The following is a 27862-nucleotide window of genomic DNA, read 5'->3' as shown; positions in this document are numbered from 1 at the left end:
GGCTTTAAAGTCAAATTTCTGCTTCGAGAAAATAATTTTGCAACTTCTGTTATGCAGATGTAGTACAAATGCATACATTTGCGTATTTCCATTCTGCTTCCATGGAGGCACTTGAAGCCCCACTTTCTCATTCCCTGGATATCCCACAGTCTTCTTGTCCAGGTTCAGGTTTTATCAAACATTGCTCAACTTTGCAAGCATACAGGTGTAACTATGACAATCTGATTTTTTTTAATGAAAAATTTGAGATTCTCAGAATGCATGTGCACTTTTTCTGCCTTTGCACAATATCCCTGGAGATGAGCGAAACGACTAGCAAAGCTGACCTTTTTTTCCTTCTTCAGCGCATCGTGACTGTACAGGGCGGCAGACGAAATAAAACGGAAATATGCTTGAGCAGGCAGAAGAACCAACCGAGATCGTTCGGCGGGAGTCCCGCATCCCAGCACCCCGAAAGCACCCATGACTGCAAACTCTCCATGCAGTCTAAGTAGCAATAGCAGGGTAGCGAACTGCCGCTGCCCCGTCGAGCCGTCCTGCTTCCTTCTTCAGAGGCAAAAAAAGGATCTCGAAGAAGAGGGCGTGCGGCGAACTACCGCTGGAGGAACCCCCTCTTTCTCCAACGCGTGCTCTTGCGGATGGAAACGGCCCCTCCGCCGCCAGGCCTGGCACCGCGTGCCTCTGCAACGGCGCAACAAATCGCAGCGGCGGCGCGGTTTGCGCGGCGTCTGCGCCGCAACACGACGCCGCCTTGCTACCCGGCGCCACACGTCGAAGCTGCCAAGCGGCGCCCCCGTCGAATTTCCTTGCAGCTCAGCCTTGCGCGCCGCGCCGAGCTCGTTCAGGGCGACGGAGGCGCTCGCGGGGAAGCGCTTCGCTCCCGGGCTTGCGGCAACTTCTCACTTGCTCCGAAAGTACCAGGCGAAGGCACGAAGCGCTGCCCGGCCGCCGCCGCCGCCGCCGCCGCGAGCAAAAACGCCCAAGCGGGCCGCGCGGCGCCTGGCTCTGATTGGCTGAGGCGCACGTGGAAGAAGCAAGCGGCGCGCGCGCGCTCCTCCTCCCCCCCCCCTTTCTATTCCGCGGGCGGGAATAAAGTATCCAGCTGCCGCAGGAGGCACCTGTATGATTGGCTCCGCGGGAGGAGGGCGAGTGAGCGAAAAGGGGGTGGGGGAGAGGACTGGAGAGCGAGAGAAGCCGGGTGCGGCGCATGCGTGGTGCGCTGCCCCAGGCCTGCCGCGGCCGCAGTCACTTCCTGCCCTTGCGCCCATCCGGCTCCGGGGTCGTGTCGCGCGGCCGCTTGGGCGGGACAGGCGACGGCAAGTTGCAGTCGGGACGCGGCGAGAGCGCTCCCCTCCCCCGCCCCTCCTCGGCGGAGGCCGGGTCTACGCGGCTACCTCCGTGAGGGCTCGCTTCGCGCCCGCTGTCACCTGCCGCCGCCGCGCGGACAGCCAGACGGAGGGACGGGCGCGGAGCGAGCGGCGCCCTCCCTCTCCCCCCCGGCGCGCACGCACTGCCATCCAGTCAGACCGCCGCGGCCGGCTCCCGCCTCCGGGAAGGGGGCTTGCTCCGCGGGCTAGGCGCCCGCCGCCGCCCGTCGAGACTCGCTGGCTGAGCTGGCAGCCGCCCCGTCTTCCAGGAGCCTCCGTAAGTGCGGTTGCGGCTGGAACTTCCTCAGAGACAGGCGGGCAGCGAGACAGCCCTCCGCCTCCCCCCCACCCCGCGCAGCCTCCCCCCTTCCCGCCGCCGAGGCTGAGCGCGGATGCTTCGTGCGTATGCGTCTGTGCGTGAGGCGGGCGGGCTGCGCGACCAAGGCTGGGCGGCGTGAGGCGGGCGGGCTGTGTGACAGGTGGCCCCGAAGGGAGCGCGGGGCAAGGGGCTGCCCGGCCGCTGGCGGTGGATGTGTGGAAGGACCTGTTGGTGGGTGGAGAGGGGGCGGCAGCTGTCTGCGAGGTGTTTGGGGGATTTGTTGCCTTGTATCGTTTCGGAATGTGGCCTCTGTATTCCGTGGAAGAATGTTTGTGTCGCGGGTGTTAAAGCTCATGATACAACGGAAGATGCTGGGGCGTACTGCCCAGTCGGAGTGGTGGGGCTGGCCCTGGTTGGTGAGCATATGGCCTGGATCAGGCACAGTTTTTCTCAAGAGAGCATTTGGACAAGGAGCTCAGGGTAGTGGGCTAACACCGTCCTGAGTTCCTTACACAGCTCTGCAAAGGCTGTTGCCACAGCAGCACTCTTCTACTCTCCTTTTTGCCTTAGGTTAGATTGCCAATGAGAGGTCCGGTGGCACCTCTCAAGGTGGTAGATATGGATCCTGGGCCTGCGGTGGTTGATCCTTACTTTATTGTGAAAGTGAGAATTTATATATTAGTTAGGAATTCAGTATTCCAAGGGGACTCTGTGCTTTGTTTTGATGAACTCTTACACACAATCCCCAGGTAAGAGGTCTGGTTTTGGCTGCTCAGGTGCAAAAGACATTCTGCATGTGGTCAAGTATGCTCATTTGTCTTCACACAGTTGGGAGGGGACTGAGTCCTGCCAATAGAAATGGATTCTGGAGACTGAAGTTGCCTACTTGAAGTTGTGTGGGTGTTGTCTTGTATATAGAAAAGAACGTCAAGTTGGGTATGCAAGATGTAGGAGGAAATTTTGCTGGTGATATTTGTGTGGTGAATACAGAGGAGGGGATGTAGCATATGCTGGAGCACATGCTTTGCATGCAGACGCTCCCAGGTTCAATTCTTGGCATCTCCAGGAAGGACAGGTAAAACTCCTGCCTGAAACCCTGGAAAGCGGCTCCCAGTCAGTGTCAACAATACTGGGCGAGATGGACCAACAGTCTGACTCTGTATGAAGCAGCTTCCTGTGTTCCTAAGGTGTCATGAATGGCGAGGCTTGAAAAATCTCTTGGGTGTGATAATTGCACTTGGAAGTGCAATGCTGGATGCTAAGTATATATAAAAAAATTGTCCAGCCCTGTGGCTGGATACATGGCAGGCAGCATGGTACAAATAGTATTCTGGGATGTAGTGTGGCTGGGTGTATAAGGCATGGTAGGATGTGTGTTGGGTGTCTGGTAAATGCAGAGGGGTGATTTCAGGGTAAGTTGTATTATATCAAGGCTGTGTAAAGCACTGAAAAGTCTGATTGTATCAGTGAGTTAAATCATGTTTCCTATTTTGAGATATTTCCTGAATAAGCATAAATACTTAATGGTTGCTATATCATTGAAGACATATCGGGTTGCAACTAATAGAGTCTAGTTCATACAACCTAAGGTCTGCGTTATGCTCTTTCAATCATGCAGTCTACATGCGCTGTGGAATTATGTTTTCTTAAAAACTAGAGACTGGCTTCCGTTTGGCACTTTTTATGCAGGGATACTAAGCATGATCATTTACTTGAAGGCTAAGGCTGCAGTTCTATGCAAGATGAGGGAAATAAGCCTCATTGGAAAAAGTGGAACTTTCTGAGTAAATGTGCATATGATCAAGCTGTAAGTGTCCAGAACTTTCCATGAGGAAGAGTTGGTAGTTCCTGGACATCATAGTGTTTCTCCATGGAATTGAAAGTAAATGTCTTTACTCCTTGAAGTCTTCAGGATCATGAATAGTCATAATTTGAGAATAAAAGACCTTGCAGATATCAGTTAGTTAGAAGGCATGATAGGAATATATGATCACCTGTATGGATTCCATAGATAATCTTTGTAAGACCTAGAATGAATCCTACCAATTGTGATGACCAGTTAGCCCTTAGTCCACTAGGAATCTCGAAAATACAAGATTTTGTCATGTTTAATGTTCAACTTCAGAAGTCAAATATTTTTTCTCCTTGGGTTTTTTTTAATAGAAAGCAGCCTTTATTATTTATTTATTTATTTATTTGATTTACACCCCGCCTTTCTACCAAAAATGGCACTCAAGGCAACTTACAAAACAACTTAAAATAGACTAAAATGATAAAACACATTAAAATACAATTAAAAATATCTTATTTCATAATAAAAACAGCACCCAAACCATGTGACCCACTTACAGGCCAAAGGCCATTTGGAATAAGTGGTCTTTGCCTGCTGTTGGAAGGATAACAGAGAGTGGAAGCAAATCTAGACTCCCTTGGGAGGGAGTTCCACAGCCTGGGAGTGACCACCAAAAAGGCCCTCTGTTGTATTGCTACCAAATGCACCTCCGATAGTGGCAGTCTGGAAAGAAGGGCCTCTCCAGCAGATCTGAAGGACTGGGCAGGCTTGTATGGGAGAAGGCGGCCTTTCAGGTAGTCTGGTCCCAAGCTGTATAGCGTTTTATAGGTCATAATCAGCACTTTGAAGTCTGCTCAGAAACAGACTGGTAGCCAGTGAAGCAGTTGTAACAAGAGAGTCAACAGCCACCCTGCAGCATTCGGGACCAGCTGAAGTTTCTGAACAGTTCTCAAAGGCAGCCCCAAGTAAAGCGAGTTACAGTAATCCAAACAGGATGTAACTAAGGCATATGTGACTGTGGCCAGATCAGATGTCTCTAGGAACAGGCACAGTGGGTGCACTAGCGTCAGCTGTGCAAACACACTCCTGGCCACCCCCGAGATCCAGGTTCAGGGCCAAGCGCAAGGGTACACCCAAACTGCGAGCCTGAGTTTTCATGGGGAGTGTAACTCCATCCAGCACAGGTAGAATTCCTGTTCCCTGATCTGCCTTTCAACTGACTGGGAACACCTCTGTCTTGTTTGGATTGAGCTTCAATTTCTTTGCTCTCATCCAGTGTATTACTGACATCAGGCACCAATTTAGAATTGGAACAGCTTCCTTGAATTTAGATGGCAAGGAGAAATAAAGTTGGGTGTCATCAGCATATTGGTGTCATTGGACACTCAGACTCCGCACAATCTTTCCCAGTGGTTTCATGTATATGTTGAAGAGCATGGGTGATAAGATGGAACCTTGAGGGATGCCAAAGGCAACAGGAATCCTTCAGCACCACCTTCTGAGATAGCCCCTCCAGGAAGGGCCAGAGCCACTGTATAACAGTTCCTCCCAATTCCATTTTAGACAGACACCCCAAAAGGATACTATGGTTGATGGTATTGAAAGCTGCCAAAAGGTCCAGCAGAACTAACAGGGATGCACTCCCCAGTCCAGTCCCCTGTGTATATTGTCCAGCAAAGCGACCAAAGCAATCTTTGTTCCATAACCAGACCTGAGGCCAGATTAGAATGGGTCTAGATAGTCTGTCTCATGCAGAAATCCCTAGAGCTGAGAAGCCACCACACGCTTCAACGCCTTGCCCAAGAATGGAATATTGGAGACTGTCCGGAAATTATTCAACACAGTGGGGTTCAGGGCGGATTTTTAACAATAGCCTTATCAGCACCTACTTTAGGCAAGATGGAATCACCTTGCCATAAAGAGGCTACACCACTGCCCTTACCACTCATCCAGTTTCCCCTACCCCCAGCTGCTTTTATAAGCCAGAAAGATCAAGGGTCCAGCACACAAGTGGTAGGCCTCACTTCTCCAATCATTTCAACTCAATATGTTTGGTAGATGGTTAAGGTTCAGTTTTAGGAGAAACCATAGGCTTTAATGTGTTGGTATTAAATTCAGATTTCATGTTGAATAAGCTTATTAAAAAAAAAAGACATTTACTGTAGTTGAAAGTACTTGAAATTTCACCCCACCCCACCCCCATCAGACTCATCAGTTTTCATCCACCTTTAGAGCAAGTATGAAAGGTGAGGTTTTGGGGACACTCCTGTATTGAAAAGGAAGCACAATGTCTTGTCTAAATGAAAGTACACAGTAGTGCTGGAAAACAGTTTAAACATTTTAAGACACAAGTCTATGCATGTTTAGACAGAAAGAAGTCTTGCAATTCCCAGCATTCCCCCGCCAGCCATGTTAGCTGAGGAATGCTGGGAGTTGTAAGACTTTTTTCAGTCTAAACATGTGTAGGATTGCACCCTTATAGAATTACATATGGGAGTTCTCTTAACTCTTGAAACTGTAACATCAGGAACCTTGCCCTAATTTTGCAGTGTACTGTGTGTGAAGCCTCCAATGTGTGCAGCTGCAAAGAAAACCTGTGATATAGTGTTACTGTGGCTGGTGAATGTCTTTTGAAAGATGATGTTGGGGAATATTTAGGATCGAGTTGTGTAAAAGCATTTGATTGGAAGAGGAAGTCCATATGCTCTTATACGGAGTTGTTTAGTGCTAGGGGCTGCATTTCTGAATTTTTCCAGTGGACTCTCCTATCCGTATTTTTTCCTCATGTTGATTGAAGCAAACCATTGGATGATGGAGGAGTGCTGATAATGTGTTGAGACCACAAACTTAGTGCACAGTCTTCCCAATAGCCTTAGCTGGAGGAGAGCTTTGCTGTTCACTGTCTGTCTTTCTGTGGCATTTCATTTATATATCATTCATTTCATTCAGATAATAATAATGTTGCCAATGTCTGTTCACATTACAAAGTATGTTGTAAATAGAGCTGGTGAGAAACTCTTATTTCTGGAGCTCAAATATGAGTTTTGGTGGTTTGTAATACTCACCTGAAAGAAGAAGTGAGTATTAGGGTCTTAAATTCTTCTTTCTCTTGGATTAAAATCCAAGCGAAATAATTCCTCTCCTTCCTGAGTTCCCCCAAATACTTTTCCCTTTTAACCTCGCTGACTTGGCTGGCAAGGCTGGTGGTAGCAAGCAGCTGTGGGGACAGGGAAGTAGGGACACTGTTGTAATTCCTGAGAAGCAGCCCTAGTACCACCCTTGGGAAACCTGCATTTCTACTGGGGCCTTTTGTTCTTACGGCATTGGAGAGACCTCTCTCCTTCCTTCTCCCCATGGCTGTTTGCTGTTATTAGATCACTTCCACTGGCTGTACCAGCCAGGTAAGTGAGGTTTTAAAGTGAGGGGGAGGGAGATTGAGGTGGAAGTGGGTTGTGATTTTTCAGAGGCATAGGCCAGGCTGATTTGGATTGGCTCAGGAATGAGATAGGCCATTTCCCAAATTTGGGGGAAGAGGCTCACCTTATTTTGGAGCCAATCTGATGCAACCATGGATGGCTCACTCACCCTAATTGTAACAACCATTTAAAAAACAACCTAACAAAAATTCATTCAAAAACTCAAATTACTGAACAGGGAAGACTTCATTCTTGTACATGCTCAGTGTTCACTACTGATTCTCAGATCAGTGATTTTGTAGGTATATTGTGTAGAACTACAAAACCTTATATTCCCTTATATTTTAGCAGAAACGAGCTACTGGATGTAGAAGGAAAGCAGGTCGTTGATGTAGAAAATGCCTCTAAGGGACAAGTGTTGTCAGACTGACCACCATCACCATGGATGCTGTGAACCAGGTAATGTTATTGCACTAATGCTGTTGCTTCCTTAGGTTTTTGTAGTCACAGTAAGAAGCTTTTAGAAATGAAGAGCAAAGATTATTTAGTAGTAATGGAATTCAGATACCTTCAAATATTAAATTTTACGCTCTATTCTAAAATGGTTAGGCAAATATTATAGAACTGTCAAAGAAAATTGTTTCAGGGATTTTAATTTTTAAAATTTTGGGGACATACAATACCATTAAGTCTGTGTGGCTTTCTTGTGCACCGGATTGAGAGTGGTTGGTGGGTAAGCAGGAGTTGTGAAGATTAGCAGTTTGTTTTGGAAGCTATGTTCCAGGTATGTGTGAAACAAATTTTGTGTACAAACAATCTGGTATAACAGTATTTTATGTACTTCACTGTAATAAACACACAGCCCAGCCAGCCACGAATGAAAACGAATGAAACAACGAGGAAGTAGAACACTAACTTGCATATTCCTGTGTGCTTTAGTTTAAGAGAGAATAATCAGGCACATATATTTTAAAAAATCATTCATATTTTACCGAAACTAAAAAAAGAATGGTAAGTCACTTTAAGAAACATATTTAAAAGGAAAAAGAACATTGAATGTTAGGAAGCGTGTTCCAATAAAATGGGGAAGCCACAGAAAAGATGTATTTAAAAAGGCAGTCAGTGCAATCCAAGCTAAGTAAGTGTGTCTAGGATTATAACCTAAAGCAATCCTATATCTACTTACCTGAGAGGAAGCCCACTGAACTAATTGGGACTTACTTCTGAGTAGACATATTATTGATTTAAAGCCTTTTTCTTCCTCTCTTCAGCCAGGAAGGATCCAGAGCAGGTTACAGATCAATAATGTTTCTTTTAAAAAAAACAAGCCAAAAAAGAGAGTCCCTGCTCTCAGGCTTCCAGTCTAAAAATGCTCCTTGCAATTGCTATATTGAGGATCTAATAATGTCCACTATTGCACAAATCAAGTGTTTCTGTTACTACCAAAGTGTCAAAACATCTAGGATTGGACTGTGAATCAATTAAAATGCAATCCTATGCACAGTTCCTTGGGTCTTTTAAAGTATATAACTTATTTTCAAGTAAATAAATATAGACTCAGACTGCATGCGTTGCAAAACAACCTTTGTATATACTGCATAAAATCATTATTTTATATATTTTATAGAAACTGGTGCTGTAATCAATTTACAATGCAATCTTCTACACTTCTACTCAGAAGTAAGTCTCATTAAATTAAATGGGGCTTATGCGCAGATTAAGTGGGTGTAGGATTGCAGCTTTAATTGGTTACAGTAATAGATTTAATAAACCTTTTAACTGGCTAAAATGCGCAATTAATATATAATAAGCTGATCAGATGATATATTAAGGGTGCAATCCTATGCATGCTTAGACAGCAAAAGTCCTACAGAGAAAGGCACTACATTTCCCAGCATGCCCCAGACAACATGGCTGACTGGAGGGATGCTGAGAGTTGTAGGTTTTTTTCTCTCTTAACATGCGTAGGATTGTGCCCTACATTTTTTTTTTAATTCAAACTACTTATAGAACCATCTGATGGCAAGAACCATGTTAAGAGGTATTCACCATTTTTCCTCATATTGGAGGAACGCCTTTTCTAAGTTTACCCTCACTATGATGTGGGTACGTGTCATCATCAACAAATCAAATATGTTGCTTTTAAACAGTATGCACACTTATGCAGATTTAATTAATTGATTACTTGACTAAAACTCATATGACCGATCAATTCAGAGTTTTTAAATTGAGTGACAACTTTATGAGAAACCAAAGTCTGTGGTTTATTTTTTGCAAGGCTGTTTAGACAGTATTATGATTATTTTTTCCTTCGTGGTATTATCTTCATGAGGGAATGGATTATGCAAGTGTCATTTTAGTCTTAACTGTTCAATTAAACTAGACCCTATTAAAGAGAGTTTGAAGGTAGGACTTAGCTAGACAGAATGTTGGTAGTAGAGATCTAGAACATTATTGCCTTAATCCTAACCGTTACATTGTCATAGAACTGAATGCATGGGACTATTGTTTCCAGTAGTAAACAGTGCATTCTAGAAGTGCAGTGTGTTGTGTGCTGTTTTGAGCTCAAGAAGGTCAGTTAAAGACACTATAATTGTGCTGGAGACCAAAAAATACTTGATTGTTATTGGTGCATAATAGACCGTAGATTCAGCAGCATATTGCAGCATTTAATAGAACTTCCATATAAGTGTGTACAGCCTTAGGGTAATTAACGTTTCTATATAAATGTGTGTCATATATTGCCTCTTCTAAATATCTTGCAGTACATATGCTGGAGCCTGGGGATCCTCCTTTATTGCAGCAGCCTCTTCAGACATCGAAATCTGGCATTCAACAAATTATTGAATGTTTTCGATCAGGTATTACTAGTTTCCTTTTTGATATATTTCTTTATATATATGTGGAAATGTTCATGGTAATGTCAGTTTCTCAGAATATAAAATCATTATTTTTGTGTTAAGAACATAAGAATGGCCATGGTATATCTAACCAAATCCACCTACTACACCATTCTGTTACCAGTCAGATGCTGCTTGTACTCCCTATAGATCTGCCTCCGAACATGGAAGATCCATTTAAGATGTTTAATCTGACAGCGCATTTTAAACGTTCTTCTGTTGTGATGTTCTTTGGTTGTACTGTATAAATCTTCATTGAGAGTGTATTGTTTCAAATTCTCTAACCACTTTGAAAGGTTGTACTTCTGAAAGGCTCTGTTTTTTTTGTTTTATTTTTAATTAAATTTATTGTGGATTTAACAAAACAAAACAAATAATGGGAAAAAAAGGAAGACAAAGGAAAACAAATTACATACATAAAAATATCAATATTCCATTAAGTGCATAAATTTTACAAAAGACAGGAATTTATGCATAAGCTTCAACCAAAGCAGGCCAAATATCTGTGTATTTGTCCACTTACGAGTGGCATCTATATATCACCTGTTCAAATGTTGATAGCGTTGTTAGGTCCTCAATCCATTGCATTGTAGGAGGTGAGCATTTATCCTTCCAATGTTGTAATATCAGTCTTTTGACTGTCCAAAGGTCTTGAAGAATCCATTTGCACTGATCATACGTTAACGTCCAGGAACTGGTAAATAGTTTAGGAGGACATATACATCATTGAATATTAAAGTACGTTCAGATAAAAAGTTTATCCATATTTTGACTGACTCCCAAAAGGAGGCAACTGTTGGGCACTGTCAAAACATAGGTTGAAAGAAGCATTACGTGTATTACATCTCCAACAATTATATGAATTAGACAAACCCTTGTTAAAAAGTCATTGTGGAGTCCAATACACCCAAAAGGAGATTTTTTGCTGAATAAGACATAGCCTAAGATCCGTAGATATTTCAGGTACAGACGCTAAAAACATTATCCACTGGTTAAGCAAAATGAGGTGATCCAATTCTCTATTCCATTCCTGTCTTAGACCCTGAATATCCTATTTATTTACTGATAATAAGTATTTATATGCAGGAGTCGTAGGTCGATATGACTGATCAGCCGCTATAAGTGTTTCCTAAAACAATGGTGACTCTGAAGCTGTAAAAGCAGCTGGACCAAATATAGATTCTAACAAATGTTGCAAGTATTCCCATTCAGCTATAACAGGTAAATCATATTTGGCACGCAAGTCAGACAATGACAGCAACTCATCGTCAGGACCCGATAATTGATCCAGGGTAAAAATCAACTTATCCATCCAAGTCTGCCACAAAAACATTTCTTCTCAATTTTTAAATCTGGATTTCCTCACAGAGTCAATTGAGCATGAGAAAATGGATCAAACTGTAATTGACATGACATTATATGCCACATCTCTCATAACAGCCAGATGTGTTTGTGGGGTTATCCATTCTAATATGAGAACTGAATACCATCCATTTAGAAAGAGAGTCTAGACTGAAAGGTTCCAGAACTAGCCATGGTGGAAAATTGAATCGGACTGGAAAAGATCAAAATTTAGTACAAGTTAACAAATAACCTCAATGGTATAAAGCAAGGTCCGGAAAACCAAACCCACCTTCTTTAATTGGAAGCTGCATCTGTTTCAGAGATATTCATGGTGGGGAGGAACACCCCTCCCACACAATTTATGGAACAAAGCATTGAGATTTTGAAAATATTTGCCAGGGATAAGTAGAGGAAACCCACATATAACATACATAATCTTGAAAGGCTCTGTTAACTATGAACCCCCTAAACCAGTATCTCGTCCAAACATATACCCAAGCTTTGTGCCACAAATCCAAAATTTTGTGCCACCATCCACAAGTGTGTACTGCTGCATCAAATGCGGGCTTGTAGTTAACACACAAAACCCCCAACATTGTCATATCACCTCCGAACTTATGCCAAAGTTTTGTGCTAGGGTTGTGCTGTTTTGTGCCACAAAACGAGCTTTGTGTCACCACCTGGCGTGAAAATGACATAACCTTTAAGTGAGGTCTGGCGAATGCTAAACAATCTACCTAAGAGTTATGTCACTTTCGTGCTTTTGGTGGTGGTGGCACAAAACTTGGGATTCATGCCATAAAACAGCACAAAATTTTGGCACAGATTCGGAAGTGATATGAGAATGTGGATTTTTTAGCATTTGCCAGGCCCCCTATGGGTATGTCATTTTTTTTTTGCTTTTTGTGGTGGCACAAAACTTGGGATTTGTGGCACAGAACTTGCAGAATATGTTGACACAGGTTTGGAGGTGATATGACAATGCTGGTTTTTATGTGTGTTAACTATGAACCTACATTTGATATATCAGTACATACTTGTGGGTGGTGGCACAAAACTTTCAATTTTGGGGGGGGGGGAAAGATTTCAAAAAGCATATGTTTGGAGGAGATTGAAGGGTTTATAGTTAACAGAACCATACTGAAAAGTGGTATATAAATGCTTAAAATAAATGTAGACATAATTGCTATTGATCTGTCCTCATGTTAATCTCGCTACCTGATTTGTAAAGCCATGTACATAGTAGCTGTTGCCGTATCTTGTAGTGAGTTTCGTAAGTTTCTTTGTGAAGGGCTTTGTGAATAAGTACTTTCTTAGTTTGGCCTAAAATCAGGAATTTGGGATTTCCTTTTTGTGACTCTAGAAATTTCATAGTTCTGGTTTATGGTAATGCTATCTGGTGTTGATTTCCTGCTTTTTGAAAAAGGAATAAGCATTCAGGGTTTACTTCATGCAGGTAACACTAAGGTATTGTTTCTATTTGCATGGTCGTTTCTGATTTTGGTGATGATCAAATATATATGTGTGTGTATGTTATCAACCAAGGATAGATATTTTAGGTGTTCTGAATTCTTTATGCTGCTTGAGTTTCTGCCCTTTTTGTATTTTAATTGTCTGGTGGTTTTATTTTTGCTGTTTTATTGTATTAAACTTCTTTTTTAAGTAAACCAGGGGTGGAGAACCTTTTTTCAGCATGTGACCTGGATTGCCACCTGGGAAACCTCCTGGGAGTCACATGCCAGCAGTGGGTGTGCCCAGAGACCAAAGTGGGCATGGTCACCTGACTCTCTCACACATACCATTCTCTGTCATGCACGCACACACAGATGTGTGCACACATCATCTACAGACATGAACGTACAGACACCCTACCTCAGTTTAATCGTGCACATCAACTGAGGGGGGCATTTTCCTTGCTCAATACTGAGAAAAAGAGCCTGTCATGATCCTGAGCAGGGCAAAAGTCCTATCAGCTTCAGATCGGAGAGAAAAACTATTGCCTGGGGAGAGGGGGTGGAGGCTCGAGAAGAATGAGGAACCCTCACATCCTCCTATCTAGCCCATGGTCCAGAGGTTCCTTATGCCTTACATTAACTTCCTTGAGCATTCAGCTGAAAGGTGGAATATAACATATAATTAAATACTGTGTTTAAAATTATTAGTGGGATACTGCTGGACTTTTTTTAAAAAAAGATGGGAATAAAGTAACAAACTAATGTTTCTGGAATTTTGGATGCACGTTGACTTGCTTTTATCCAGCCTCTCCTTCCAGCCTCTATGGATAGCCTCTTTTATCCAGCCTCTCCTTCCCTCTAGTCACTGTATTTCTGCTGTATATATGATATGCACTTGTGAAGGAAATAGAAGCTAAAAGGAGGTATATTTTAGGCCCAGTTCAAACATCACTATTTGTTCGCACCAACTGTGTTAATCATAGTTAAGAACCCACACCGTGGTTTGAGTTTCCAAACAATCAGGCAACCCATGGCTTAGAACTGCTGTTCTGCTTTAGTTTTTTGTCTACTCTAGGTGTATATGGATTCTAGAGGAGATGCAGCAGCCATAAGTTTGACTTCTTGATTTCAGATACCATGCTAAACCATGGTTTCCAAATCATGGTTTCTGATTTTATGTCCAATTAGTATCCATAGTTTGTCATTTCATACATTGAACAAAACCATAGTTAAGCTTTACAAATTATGGTTTAAAATATTGTCTGAAACCTTAGAAAAAGGCAATGCTGGTAGGGAAAGGAGAAGAAATATTTCCTTTGATTATAATCTGATTTCTGGAAAGTTTTCCAGAAATTCAAATTAATGAAAACCATTTATAGTAAATGGAATTATTCTGTGAACTTTGTAAAATGTTTACATAACTATTGTAAAGTGTTTACATAATTTCAGATGAACATTTCAGGGAAACTATATTAGGGTTCCAGGTATCTATTAATTGAATAACACCACTGTTACCTTTGTCACATCTTTTTACTACTTTACCTTTTAAATCTTCTGCTTGTGAAAATGTACAATAACATGAAGTTGCATCTTGCTTTTATGAATACCATTAGGAGCATTGCATAAGGCCTTTATTATGCTTGAAGGATATTGATGGTTGTGACTAATTCAAATAAATCTGCCTTGATTTGAAGTCACTTCCAGAATGTCTTTACTGGTGTTTTTTTTTAAGTCCAAGAACTTAACCTTTTCCTCTGCCCAATTGCGTTGGATACTTGTAGTTCTATTTTCTAAGAATGTATTGCTGTCAGAAGAAATTGCCTCTTCCATTAGGCTTTAAGTAAACATAAAAGCATTCCACATATTTAAGTACTGGTGATACATCTTATGATTTCCAGAATTGTAATATATGTGGAGCACGCTCCGGGAGAGAGTGCAGGACAGGAAGGCCTGGTGTGCTATGGTCCATGGGGTCACGAAGAGTCGGACATGACTGAACCACTGAACAACAACAATATATGTGGATTATGGCAGTGTGTTGGTTGTGATGCATAGGCCAGGATAGCAAGGAGTTTTGTGAGGGATCACTGGGTTGTCAGAAATTAGTGTTGGGAACAGTACACTACAAAGGAGAAAGAGAAAATGACCACAGAACAATGACTTAGGAGGGTGGGTGAGTATTCTCCCCCAACTAAAATTTGTATTATTACAAAAGCTACACACATAATTAATAAAGTATTAATGAGAACAGTATAATAAATGCAAAACAATCACAAAAATGAAACAGGGAAAAAAATAAAAGGAAGCAGACATTTCTGACAGAAAAAATTAAGATTGTACCTTATCTTCAAACTGTATTTAAAAGACCACCTCTCAATAAACCTATGAATGTGATATTTAAAAGAGCTTCTCAGAAATGCTTGTTTAATTAATAAGGAAATACCTTTTTTTTTTTTTTTAAGCCATTCTAAAATATGGTGTTTTGGGGATTTTCCATTAGCATGCTTTCCAGTGCAAGTTGCCAGTAAGTTAAGAATGAGTTCTTAACTTACTTGCTTAGTTAATTAGTTCTTAACTTACGATCCCTTTTAAATAGCCCAATAGAATCTTTTTGTGGTAAGAATGAATCTTCTATCCAGTGATTTCCTGAATTTTGATCAAGTTTTCCTTCCAAAATCTTTGTATATATGGACATAATGAAAAAATATTCATCAAATCTGCAACAAATGAATTGCATCTCCAGCAACCAGCAACATTAGAATAAATAGAATGGGGGAATCTTGAAAGAAGAAAGTATTACATTGCTAGATTCCCTTGACCTCTTAGTTAACCCCCCCCTCCCCCACACTTGCTAAAGGACTGGAAAAATCTCAGGTGCCTGGTTGTCTATGCTCCTAAACATTTGATTGTAGTCCATAGTAATTTTGAATTTATCTGATATGGTATTAGTTTAGTCCCTTTCTCAGCATAGATTCAAATTATGTATTTGTTCACTGTATGTTGGGATGCACAAAGAACTAGGTGGTCTGAAGCTCAGAGGAGAACAATCCTATTGCCACTAGATATTGGCCATAGGAACTTTTGGTTTCTGGTAACTGAGCTCCTCTGAGCTCGATTGCCAGAAACCATGCTCCCCACCCCTTCCCTCTCCCTTGCAGCTCACGCAGAGAGAATCGTGCCGCCTCTGCCTCTTTGCTTGTAACATGGAGCATGGAGGGGTGAAAACGAGGCGTTCCGGGGGGCGGGGATGGAAGGAGACCTTGAAGCTGTTTTAAACAACTTTCTATGTGGTCTCCAGCCCCGTTCCCACCCCCTCCCCGCCATCGCACTTAGATGTGCAAAAATGCGTGTCTAAGGCAAACTGCAGTGTGGCTGCAACACAGAGGGAATCCTCTCCTCCATGCTGCTTCCGCCCGGCATTGGATAGGCAGTTGCCTCCAACCCCAGGATAGGTTGGAGGCACCTGTCTATCTCTAGGATTGTGCCCTAACTTTCTTGCTTTATGTACAGTGTCAAAATAAGATCTGTTTGAAATGATATCTTGATGATATTTTGGATGTCTATTCTCTGACTTATTTTCACAAAAGGTCTATGCTTTTTTGAGCAGTGAAAGAAGAACATAGTTATGAAAGTCCCAGCAGCAGCTGTAGCTCTCAGGAACTGCCACTAGGATTGCAATCTATATGTTTACCCAACTGCACTGCTGACTTGAGTTGCCTAGTTATGTAAGCAGCTATTAGCACAAATGGGCTGGTGGACAGACTGGCCGAACTGGGTGCTTAGAATTTGTTTACCTCTTTTGATCATTTAGTTTGTCAAAGATCCTGCTATAAAATAATTGTATCTTGAAACTGGTGAATTACAAAAAACTGTTTCTAAGTTTCTCCCTAATATATGAAGTGGCCCTTGTACTAGCAGTGCCATCAGTTGGCTTGCAGTGTTTGTTTTTGAGATGAAGTTCATTGAGGGTTATTGAGATTCTTCCAACTCTATGAATGAATTCTTCCAACTCTAAACCCACAGGCACACATAAACAAGTAAATGCCATAAAACCGAAAGGAATTATGAAACTGAAAGCTTCCCAGAGAGGCTCACCTGGTGTCTACATTGTGCTCTTTTCAATGCCAGGTGAAGACCTTCCTATTTTCCCAAGCATTTTAGTCTTTCAATTTTTGTTGTTTTAAATCTGTTACTATGTTTTAAATATTTGCATTGCTGCTAGGTTTTATTTCATTTTTTAGTTTTATTTTATACTGTAGTTTTAAACTTTTATGTTGTATCTTATGTTGTATTTAATGGTTGTAATTGTTATGAACTGCCCAGAGAGCTTCGACTATTCATCAGTATAGACATGTAATAAATAAAAAAAATTACAATGACTTTTTTCTTGTGTTGGTCTCATATATGCTTCTAGGAGAGAAACTATGGAATTTGCTTCCATCACCAACTCAGACAGCTTCAAAGGGGATTAGACACATTCATGGAGGATAAGGCTGTCCATGAGTATTAGTTTTGATGGCTCTACACTACCTCCAGGCTCAGAGGCAGCATGCCTCTGAATACTAGTTGCTGCTGAACTATAGTGTGAGAGGACTATTGCCCTTATGTCCTGCTCATGGGCTTCGCATAAGCATCTAGTTGGCTACTGTGGGAAACAGGATACTGGATGAGAGTTGGGCCTTTAGTCTGATTCAGCAGTGTTCTTCTTATGTTCTTAAATTAGTGAAAATCAATAACTATTAACAGACACCTTTTGTAACATGAAATACATGTCCAATATATGAATGCTAATGTGGGGGATTTCTGTACATTGGGATTTGTTATACTAGCTAAAGGCCAATCGAGTTTGATAAGTGGCAAGAGAATGGTGGAGAGTTAAGTCCTTTCATCTAGTCCTTCTCTTCCAGTCCCCACCTTCCTAACCATCAACAAGTCCAGTCTCAGACAGGGTAAGGAATGGGGGCCAGGCCTGCTTTTCCAAACCTGACCTTGCTTCCTTATTGCTTCAAGCAGGTCCAATGACTAACAGTTATCCCACCAATCCCAAACAGGGGTACAGTTTCATTGGGGGGCAGACAAAAAGGGAAGGGGGGGACACTGAGTCAGCATAGTCCAAATCTCTGCTTTTGGATACAAAGTTAAATTGAATCTGTGTAGTTCGGTATGTGAGTACTATTTTGTATGCATCTCAATGTAAGACAGTCCTCTTTTTTAATTTTTGGAAGCAAAGGGAGTTACGCTTTTGGCATGCATATTTGGTATATAGACCATTTTTCTTCCATAGGAGTCATTCAGTGTTTTGCTCCCTCTACAGTATTGTCCCAAATGCAGCAGTTTGCTCCCTCCTCCCCAAGGAATGAATGACATCCATTTCCTGACAATCGGAGAGAGTAAAGGCTTGCACTCATGGACACCATTAGTGTAGGGAGGGACTGAACCTGCCACTAGTGATGAGAGTGAAAATCTTCAGTGAGAATCAAGATTTGTTCCCTCTTCATTGTAGTCCATATTGTAATCTGCTCATTTTTTGCTGTTGGGAACCATGCTGTTGAGAACATGCCAGACCGTACCTGCATGGTTGTTTGAGTTAGAATGTGCTAGCTAAAGGCCCCTCAGGTCCAATAAGCAGAAAAGAGTTGAGGAATGGAGACTTCTACACATTCCTCAATCTACTTTACCACTTCCTGACCTCACACATTTACTGACCACACTAACTCCTCAAGCAGAAAAGCTGTATTGACCTTACCACCTTTTTTTTCCACAATGACAACAATCAGTGATGAATGGAAAGATGAGGATAGCAGGATGAAAAATTCCATCCTAATACAATCACCTATCATTGAACTCATTGCCAAGTTGCAGAGCACAGTGTGGGACAAGGTCTGTTTTCCAAACTTAGCCCTGCCTCATGTTATCCAACACCAATCACTGCTACTTGTCATGAAAAGGACATCATGGGTAGTATCCAATAGGGGCTGTGCACGTGTGGCCCACCCCACTGGGCCCTGGTCTGTGTGTGCTCAGCCCTGCCAGCCCAGGTCCATGCAAGGCTCCTACCGCATGAATATGCATAATTTGCCCCTGATGTTCGGCAAAATGAAGTATGTTAAAAGGGAGTTTTGCATCAGTGCAACCCGTTGTGTGTTAATGTACCAGATTATTAGTTTCGGCAATGACTTTTATGTAAAAATAATAATTCAAATATTTGTTTTTTAAAAAGTTTATACAAGAGGTCCTTGTTGTGTGGACCTAGGCTGGCAGGGCTGAGCTGGAGTTCTTCTATGAACCCAAGGATCTAGTATTTTCACTAGAATGTAGTTCAGTCACCCATACACAATTCAGTCCCACCTACAGAGAGGCTGAAGTTTGAACTGGAAAGGGGATGGTGGTAATTTGATGCTATTCTAGAGTATCTAACCCTTTTCAGTAAATTCTCATTTTCAAATATGTAGCATGTGACAAAAGAACTGCAGTTTTTAATTGCAGCTAAGTAGGCTAAAGGAAATCTGAAATTGTACAATTAATACCACTTAAGGAATTTTTCATGGCTTTTAAGATTTGTATCTTTTCCCTGTTTCCTCTTGAACAAGTTTCGCACTCTTTCCATTCCCTAGAACATCCATAGTTATTGCTGCTTTTCTCTCCTGTCTCAATGGTTTCTGCTATCTTTCTTGCTTCCTATGTCTGTAATTATTTCTTGCCCTCCTTTTTTCAAGGTAAGCCACTTGCCCCTCCACCTGTACAAGGAGTAGTGCTCATTTCAATAACAAATACTTTTCTGAACTACCTTGTCTGTCACTTGACTGCTCTCTACCCTATATTCCCATTCATTTACCAGTGCCTAAACATACCTCTGCCTTGTAAATCTAGTGTAAACTGCAAGTCAGCTACATGGGCTGTTGCTTATGAGTTCTGCTCAATGTTTAGTACACTGGCACTGTCAAATAATACTAGAAATTTATGGGTTTTGCTCAGGTCATTGAAGTAAAATAAATGATATGCTTATATGAAGGAGTGTCATGGGTTAGTTTTTCCCTTTCCCTCTAGCTCTTGGGATATTTTCCCAGCTCATACTTAATACTGGATACCTGATTTGTGCCTAAAGCAAATAGATTGGTGGTTTGGAGTCTGATGCCTGCAAGCAGTATGGTGGGTAGTGGAAAGGTAATTGAAGGAAAGCATATTGTTGTGTGATCTCTTAAAACATTAAAACTGCAGTTTTGCACAGATTTGACATTAGTTAGAGCATGTGGGGATGCAAACTCTAATACTATCCCTCTCGTAGCTACAATTTCAATTATTATATTTCCCTGTGAAAACAGCGTAAGTAGCATACAGTTGCAACATTGTATAATTCTTGTTTTGAAGTGGTAATGCGTGTCAAAATAATATTTAAGATAGTTCAAGTTGACAACTTTCATATCTTAATTCTGAATCTTTTTTTAAAGCCTAGTTAACTAGCTGCCTTGCTGTTCATCAGGAGGCCTGTGAATTAACATGCATTTTGTAGACTAATTTTTAAATAAAAAATATTTCTCTTTCAGAAAAAACAGACTTTAATTTTATAGATTACTACTGAATTATTTATCTGCATTACATCTGAAATAAATAACGCTACTTTAAAAAACCCTAGAATTCTGTAATATTTGAATCAGTTATTAGCATCAGTTTGATCTCTAAACTGACTGCTGCATCTCAGTAGTGGTACATCCATACTAGTATTGTTTTAAACAGAACTCCAGTGCTTCCATCTTTCATTATGTTGTAGTATGGGCAGGTGGAAGCTGAATCAGTTTGGTAGTACCTGGCCATAGCTATATTCTTCCCGCCTAAACCTGCAGGAAGAAGAAAAACAATCCTTCCTTGACATTCATAGTACCAGATAGCATCTTGAATAGGTATGTTCTCCACCCCTCCTTACCCAATAATTGCTTATAAAACTTGCAACATGCATGAACTTGTCAGGTACTTTATCAGCCCCTTGTTATAGCACCTCATCACTGTTTGGACAAGTAGCTGTAAAAGATGTAGCCTGTAACCAATAATTTATTCCTTATGTACTGTGTTTGAATTTAAAACTGAAACTATGTTTGTTGACATTTATGAACTTTAGGATATATCATCTTTATGCTGAAATCCAGAAATTAGTATGTAAACCTATGATATTGATACCTTTTGTGGGAGATGTGTTCATGGAAATCTCATTTTTAATAAATTTCTAAAAATAACGAAATAAAGATACTAAGGGCACAATCGAAGTAAAGTTAAGGACCTATGGCTGCAATACTATATACGGTTAGGTAGGAGTAAGTCTCACTGAACTCAGTTGGACTTACTTCTGAGGAAGTATGTATCAGATTTTGCTGTGAGCCCTACTGATTTTAGTGGGAGAGATTTAAGCATATTTTTAATTTTCCTGTTGAAATTAGTTAGAATTAAAAGTTCTTACCTTGACCTGTTAATGCTAACGATACCTGTTTTGTTGTTTCAGGAACTAAACAACTTAAACATATTTTGTTGAAAGATGTGGACACCATTTTTGAATGTAAATTGTGCCGCAGTCTCTTCAGAGGATTACCAAATTTAATAACCCATAAAAAGTTCTATTGTCCTCCAAGTCTCCGGATGGATGATAGTAAGTTTTCTTCTTAAATCATTATTCTGAGTGTTTAAAACAACATTGGCTCAGGGTTTGCTAGGAAAATTCTTGTAAAGATGTAGCTATTTTTTCATTAGACCAAGGGGATTTACTGTGGAGTAGTTTTGGTTACCCATTCTGATAACCAAAACTACTCCATTACATTCTCTTTTAAGGATTAAATTAATTATTTCTTCCCCACTCCTGTTTCCTAGAGTTATTTACAGCCATTTATAAAATACTTTAAAATGTTTAAATCTCAGTTGTGTTATCTGTGCATGATAATATGAGTTCACTGACGTAGTGCCATGGTAGGAAGGTACATAACACTTAACAGACTAACAACATCAGAAGACAGATCCAGTGATGTGGGTTTGGGGGAAAAGTCTAAATTGCAAATTAGGTTAATTAGCATTGGATTTTTTTTTTAGGCCCTAGAGAGTAATCTAATTTAGCATGATTATTTTACTTCTATTTAGTAAACAAAAAAGTTTTTTAAAAAAGGACCCCATGTTTATTTTTTGTTCCAGTGCACAAGTATTTGTTTTGAACTATTTGAGGGGAAAAATCAAAGCACACTAGATGTTACATTATACTTTTTTAATTGAAATACTTGTCAAAATGTAAAGACAATAGCATGTATTTCCGTTTCATTGTTTAAATGTAAGGAGACAAAACAAAGGCGATTACAACTACTTCCTCATTACATTTTCCCACCTTTCTTTTTTTAAAGGAAAAACCACTGCTTATTATGTATAATTGACCTATGAAGCCAATGGAGGGATCGTGTTGTGTCTCCCTCTCCTTTTGCTGGGTGCAGGCTAATCTATGGATTCTCCTCCAAGAGAGGAGGAACTGAATTTTAGTTGGTCTGGTTAGTCAAAATAAGAGGACTTGCTGTCTGTCTGTCTATCTGTCTGCTTCTAATATTATCTTAGCATAATTAGGCCTGATAGTCTCTTCAAAATACAACTACTGATGAAGTATCTTAATAGCGCGTGATTTTTTTAAAGGCAAGTTTCTCACTCTGAGTGACAATTGTAAAATTGTATAATTTAAGCATTGTGTTTATATTTACAGACTCTCATGATGTAAATGATAAACAAAGTCAAGCCATAAGTGATCTTCTAGAAGCTATGTATCCAAGAGTGGACAAGCAAGATTACATAATTCGTCTGGAACCTATAGAAACAAATCAGAATGCTGTGTTTCAATATGTTTCAAAGGCTGATAGCTCAGCTGAGAACATTGAGATAAATGTCACTCCTGATCAAGCTCCTTTAGAAATGCCAGAACCTCCCACAGAACCTTCTAAAGCAGTTCCAACTCCTTCAGAAGCAGAAACTGTAGATATTCCTCCTGCTGCTGCTAACAAGGTAATACTGACTCCAGAAGAACCTACTCCATCATCAAAGCCTGTGGTGGAATGCAATAATAATTCTGATTCTGGACATCAGTTAATTTGTTGTCTGTGTAAAAAAGAATTTCATTCCAGACGCAGTGTACGCCGACATATTAGAAAAGTGCACAAAAAAAAGATGGAAGAAATAAAGAAGTTTATTGAAATTAAAAAAAGGCCAAACCAGATACCGAGAAGGGGTCGCAACAAGAATGTTCTTGTAACATTGGGTAGAAGTTGTCCTGTATGTTTTAAATCCTTTGCTACAAAAGCCAATGTAAGGAGGCATTTTGATGAAGTGCACAGGGGACTGAGGAGGGATTCCATAACTCCTGATATAGCTACAAAACCTGGGCAGCCTTTATCCTTGGATACAGCTTCTGCTAAAAAATCTCTTATGACCCGAAAACAAAAGTCGTCAAAGGCTGAGTACAACTTAACTGCCTGCAAATGCCTCTTGTGCAAGAGGAAATACAGTTCCCAAGTAATGCTTAAAAGGCATATGCAAATTGTTCACAAGATAACTCTTTCTACCAAGAATACTAAAAGAGAGAAAAAGTCTAATAATACTGTTAACATGGATGTCAAAGTTAAAACTGAACCAACAGAATCTGCAGAATCCATGCCTCCCATTGTCAGTTTTCCACAGAATGAAGTGAAGGGAATGAATAATTCAAATGAAAGAAAGAGCGCGCCGTCGGCTGAGAGGAAGAGCGCGCCGTCGGCTGAGAGGAAGAGCGCGCCGTCGGCTGAGAGGAAGAGCGCGCCGTCGGCTGAGAGGAAGAGCGCGCCGTCGGCTGAGAGGAAGAGCGCGCCGTCGGCTGAGAGGAAGAGCGCGCCGTCGGCTGAGAGGAAGAGCGCGCCGTCGGCTGAGAGGAAGAGCGCGCCGTCGGCTGAGAGGAAGAGCGCGCCGTCGGCTGAGAGGAAGAGCGCGCCGTCGGCTGAGAGGAAGAGCGCGCCGTCGGCTGAGAGGAAGAGCGCGCCGTCGGCTGAGAGGAAGAGTGCGCTATCTGCTAAGAGAAATAAAGTTAAGCTGAGTTCTGAAAATTCTAAGTCAAGTAATCAGTCCCTTGCAGGTGGTCCCAAAAAGCCCAGGAAACCAAGACTTTCAGCTGGCTTTGATTTTAAAAAGCTTTACTGTAAACTCTGTAAACGCCAATTTACTTCTAAACAAAATTTAACAAAACACATTGAGTTGCACACAGATGGAAATAACATATATGTTAAATTCTACAGGTGTCCTCTCTGCACTTACGAAACACGCCGAAAGCGTGATGTGATAAGACACATAACTGTAGTACATAAAAAGTCTTCACGCTATCTTGGTAAGATAACTGCAAGTTTAGAAATCCGAGCAATAAAAAAACCCATTGACTGTGTTCTAAATAAGGTGGCAAAAAGAGGCCCTCAGAGGGATGAAGGTAAACAAAATGGTTCAAAACAGGATATCACTTCTAACTCCCCAAGCAAAAAGTATGAAGGAGCTGATGTTGGCATTGAAGTGAAAGTCACAAAAAACTTTTCTCTGCACAGATGCAATAGATGTGGGAAAGCATTTGCCAAAAAGACTTTCCTAGAACACCATAAGAAAACTCATAAGGCAAATGCATCTCATTCACCTGAAGAAAACAATAAAACCAAAGGCAGAAGTACAAGATCTAAAGCTCTTGTCTGGTGAGGAACACCTAGTGCCTTCTTAAATGCTTGCCTACATTTCCATTGGTACACCCCAGCTCAAACACACATTTCTTCAGAGATCTGATGCTGTAGAAGATAAAAGAATATTACATTTATTCTTTTATGCCAGATTTCTTCTGTAGCATGAAATAAAGAGCTTAATTTCTGGATTTGTCTTCATTCAGGACACTGAACCTAGTACAGTTTGAGTTGTACAGGGTTGGTTCTTCAAGGTTTAATATTTTATATCAAGTTTTGGGATAATGTTTAGCAGTAGATACCATAGTTCCAAAGGTGTTTTTAAAATTAACTTTGCACTTCATTGGTACTGACCAGGCATAGAAATGCCGGAGATGGCCCTGTGGGTGCTGTGTTGCCTAACTGTGGTTTAGTCTGTTAGCAAACATTTTTGGCATAGAGTTTTCACAGAAATGCTGATATACTTGTGACTATAATAAAATTATGATATAACTCTAAACTATAGAGTCAACAGTTTTGCATTAAAATGTCCCTTTTCTTTTTGATACAAGATACCAGTCCCTCAAATATAAATAAACCCTTGTTTTATCTGAGCTTGTTTTTTGATGCTTGGTCCCTTATATCTGGAATTTTAACCATAATGTTTGTTTCTGCAAACCCTGTTTAAAAGTGAGGTGGTGGTCAGATATTCGACAGTACTATTTTATACCATGGATGGTTATATATGAGAAATGTAGGCCAATTTTAAATGAACTTGTTTGAACTGAAATATTTTTGGTCAAACAGCAGTCAAGAAGGGAATAGTTTTGTTACATTACAATGTTATACAAAATATTCATATTCTCCAACAGATGTTTATTAAGAGCATATCTATATTGATACTTTAGTCTCAACATGTCCTTTACCTGGTAGCTTCCCAGAGTTAAACCACTTGTGGGTTCTGGTTCTTAATGTGAAAAGATTTATAGAGAGAGACAAGCTTCCAGCTGTATGGAAGCCACTCTCAGATAGTTGGTAGAATTTTGGTTGAGTTTTTTTTTGTTTTAGAAGTCTATATAATAAAGAGATAGGTAATTGGGCTGTATTCAGTTAGTGTCCCTCTGCTGTTGGACGGCTCATTGATCCCGTGGAAGCTTCAGTCAGCAAAGTGGGGAGGGGGGTGATTTTTGACGATACTTCCCCACAGCCCCAACTCTCCCCGCTGACTCTGCTCTGTAGGGTTGAGGGCCCCTTCGGAATAGTGTGGGAGGTGATATGGGAGGGCTGCAGGGGGAAGGGGAATTACTGGAAATTGTCTCCCTTCCCATTCCATGGTAAGAAGCCCCTACGGGATCAAAGAGCTTTTGTCAGGGACTCCAATTGGGTACAACCTATTATTACCAAAACTGCATTTAGGAAGAGAAGGTTCTTCTGATGTCTGTGTGGTAAGCTTTCGTACTGTCTGCTAACATCCACCCCTCTTTTAAGTTGACTAAAGGTTATTTTGGTATACATACTTCTCATTAACATAAAACGATGTGTGGTAAAATTTGGAAATAGAACCACTAATGTCTTGACTAGTACTATGAAAATAAATATTTTTATAAGATATTTTCTTACTAAATGTATTGACTGTTCATAAAGTATAACACCTTGTCCAACTTTTGCAACAGCAATTAAGCTGCATAAAAATGGCTCTCAGAACTAAAAGCCAGCTGTCTTAGTCCATGCAGTTCAGTAGTGCTGGTAATAGGAAGTGAATGTTTTAAAAGGGAATTTTTTCAAACACGTTTAGAATAAATATTTTTAAAGGAAATTGTCAACTGGAGCATGTGTTCCATAGACGTGGTCCCTACTTAATCCTGATTTTGCTGAACAGATTTTATGTTCGTTGTGATATACTACTAAGCAAACACTTGTTGTGTGATGTACTTTAAAAAATATTTTTATATAAATGAATGTATATGAGCAGTTTCTTAGTATAATTTGAATGAATTGTAATTGAATTGTAATCTAGCGTTTGCTGTAATTTCAGTTCATGGTTGACTAATTTGGGGGAGTAATTTGACTGTACTGAACTTGCTGCAAAGATCCATAGTAATTTTGCATGGTTACCATATTGGACAGTCTTTTATATGGAAGTTTACAAATGACCCACATTCCCCTATTTTAATTGTTTTTAAAATAAATTTATACACAAGCACTTTAATAGCTCCAGTTTAATTTTTTTAGTGATCATTTAAAAAGTACACTAATACTTATGTGAAGGTAGTTGTTTTTTGTAGACAATACATATACAACCATTGCTTTGTAGTTCCTTAACTATTGTTCAAGGAAGGTAGCGCAAGGATGTTCTTTTTTTTTTTTTTTGCCCACACGATGCTGAATGACCACTGTAGGTAGCACTTGACTTTCACTGTAAAGTTTATAAAAGGCTTGCTTAATTCTTGTCTATTTTATAATCGATTCTATAGCAAAACAGTAGTATACCTACCATTATAAATTTTTTTGGCAGGTTTCTGCGCATTTTTTTAATTTTTAGAAAATGTTTAGTGATTTGTGTCAAATTGCCACAATTAAAAAGATACTGAACAGCTGAAGAAATGCCGTTTTTAATATTGGCCGACTCCCTTGCTTAGGGAATGCCTTGTGTTCATATATAGTTTTTGTATAAAATATATCTAAAAATGTTGATCATAAATAAAAATATTCTTTTATGGATAGAATAAGTGTTTGGCCTTTTAGTGCTTTGCACTAAAAAAACTGTGAATGGAAAATAGACTGTAACTGTTGCTGGAAATGTTCTATGTTAAATGTACATGCTTCTTGGATAAATGTACTTTATTTGGAAATAAAGCAGACTGGAAGTTATTTCAGGTAAATGTATTTCAAAGCTCTTGCTTAATTTTATTAGTTAATTTTCATGTATTTATAATTGAGAATATGGGAGGTAAGCACCATCTTTCATTATGGATTTAAGGCTTACATATACAGTACTATGGAAAACCTCAGGGTGTCAGATATCCTATAGAATGAGGTGGGCAGCCCAGATTCCCCACCGCCTGCTGAAGTTTCCTCAGTTTTTTTTAAACAAACAAAATGGTGCCCTGTAGTGGCTATGGATTGCTGAAGGGGTCAAATTTAGCTTCTTTGCAACTACATTTGTCGGTTTTAGTGCTCCATATCTGCCACAGAGTGCCAAAAAGACAAGCTAAATTTAACTCTTGGAGTGCTTCTGAGCATCCCAGAGTGGGTTGCCACAAATTTTGGCAGCAAACTGGTGATTTGTCAAACATTTTAAAAAATTTTATGTTTTTTCCCTAGTGTGGTCTGTACAGGGGTAGGGTTCCCCTTGCTGTCCCTCCACATGCCTCCCAAATCTGCTCTGGGGAACCCTGCAGCCATTTACAACAGATGTGGGGGGGCTGCGAATGGGAGGGGGGATTAGTTCCATCAGCAGTGTTGAAGTACATTCCTGCTATGATAGTAGAATGATATTATATGCATTTTCAAAACAGGTATCAATTTAATGGACTGAAAGAAGGTATGTGTTAATTTCTGAGATTTATTTTTTTAACTTATAATTTGTGATTTATTT

General features: G+C 40.5%; 1 protein-coding gene across 3 annotated transcripts; it reads left to right on the top strand.

Annotated features, from left to right (window-relative positions):
- Window positions 1–1276: 1276 nt before the first annotated feature.
- ZNF800 (zinc finger protein 800) lies at window positions 1277–27143 on the top strand. 3 transcript variants are annotated; one of them, XM_084810886.1, is made up of 5 exons: window positions 1277–1644; window positions 7246–7353; window positions 9660–9755; window positions 21084–21227; window positions 22311–27143. In XM_084810886.1, the coding sequence occupies exons 2-5, from the start codon at window positions 7293–7295 to the stop codon at window positions 24305–24307; spliced, it is 2298 nt and encodes a 765-aa protein (XP_084667012.1). In that variant the 5' UTR covers window positions 1277–1644; window positions 7246–7292; the 3' UTR covers window positions 24308–27143. The 3 variants fall into 3 exon arrangements, with proteins under 3 accessions (XP_084667012.1, XP_084667013.1, XP_084667014.1); XM_084810887.1 differs by having other exon boundaries at window positions 7243–7353; XM_084810888.1 differs by lacking the exons at window positions 1277–1644; window positions 7246–7353; window positions 9660–9755; window positions 21084–21227 and adding an exon at window positions 22000–22104.
- Window positions 27144–27862: the final 719 nt, after the last annotated feature.

Source organism: Heloderma suspectum, chromosome 7 (genome assembly GCF_057233095.1).
Source record: "Heloderma suspectum isolate Gila_16-S chromosome 7, 16-S_ref, whole genome shotgun sequence".
Taxonomy (NCBI): domain Eukaryota; kingdom Metazoa; phylum Chordata; class Lepidosauria; order Squamata; family Helodermatidae; genus Heloderma; species Heloderma suspectum.
Note: the sequence above shows the minus strand (reverse complement) of the source record. Positions and strands in the feature narration are given on the sequence as shown.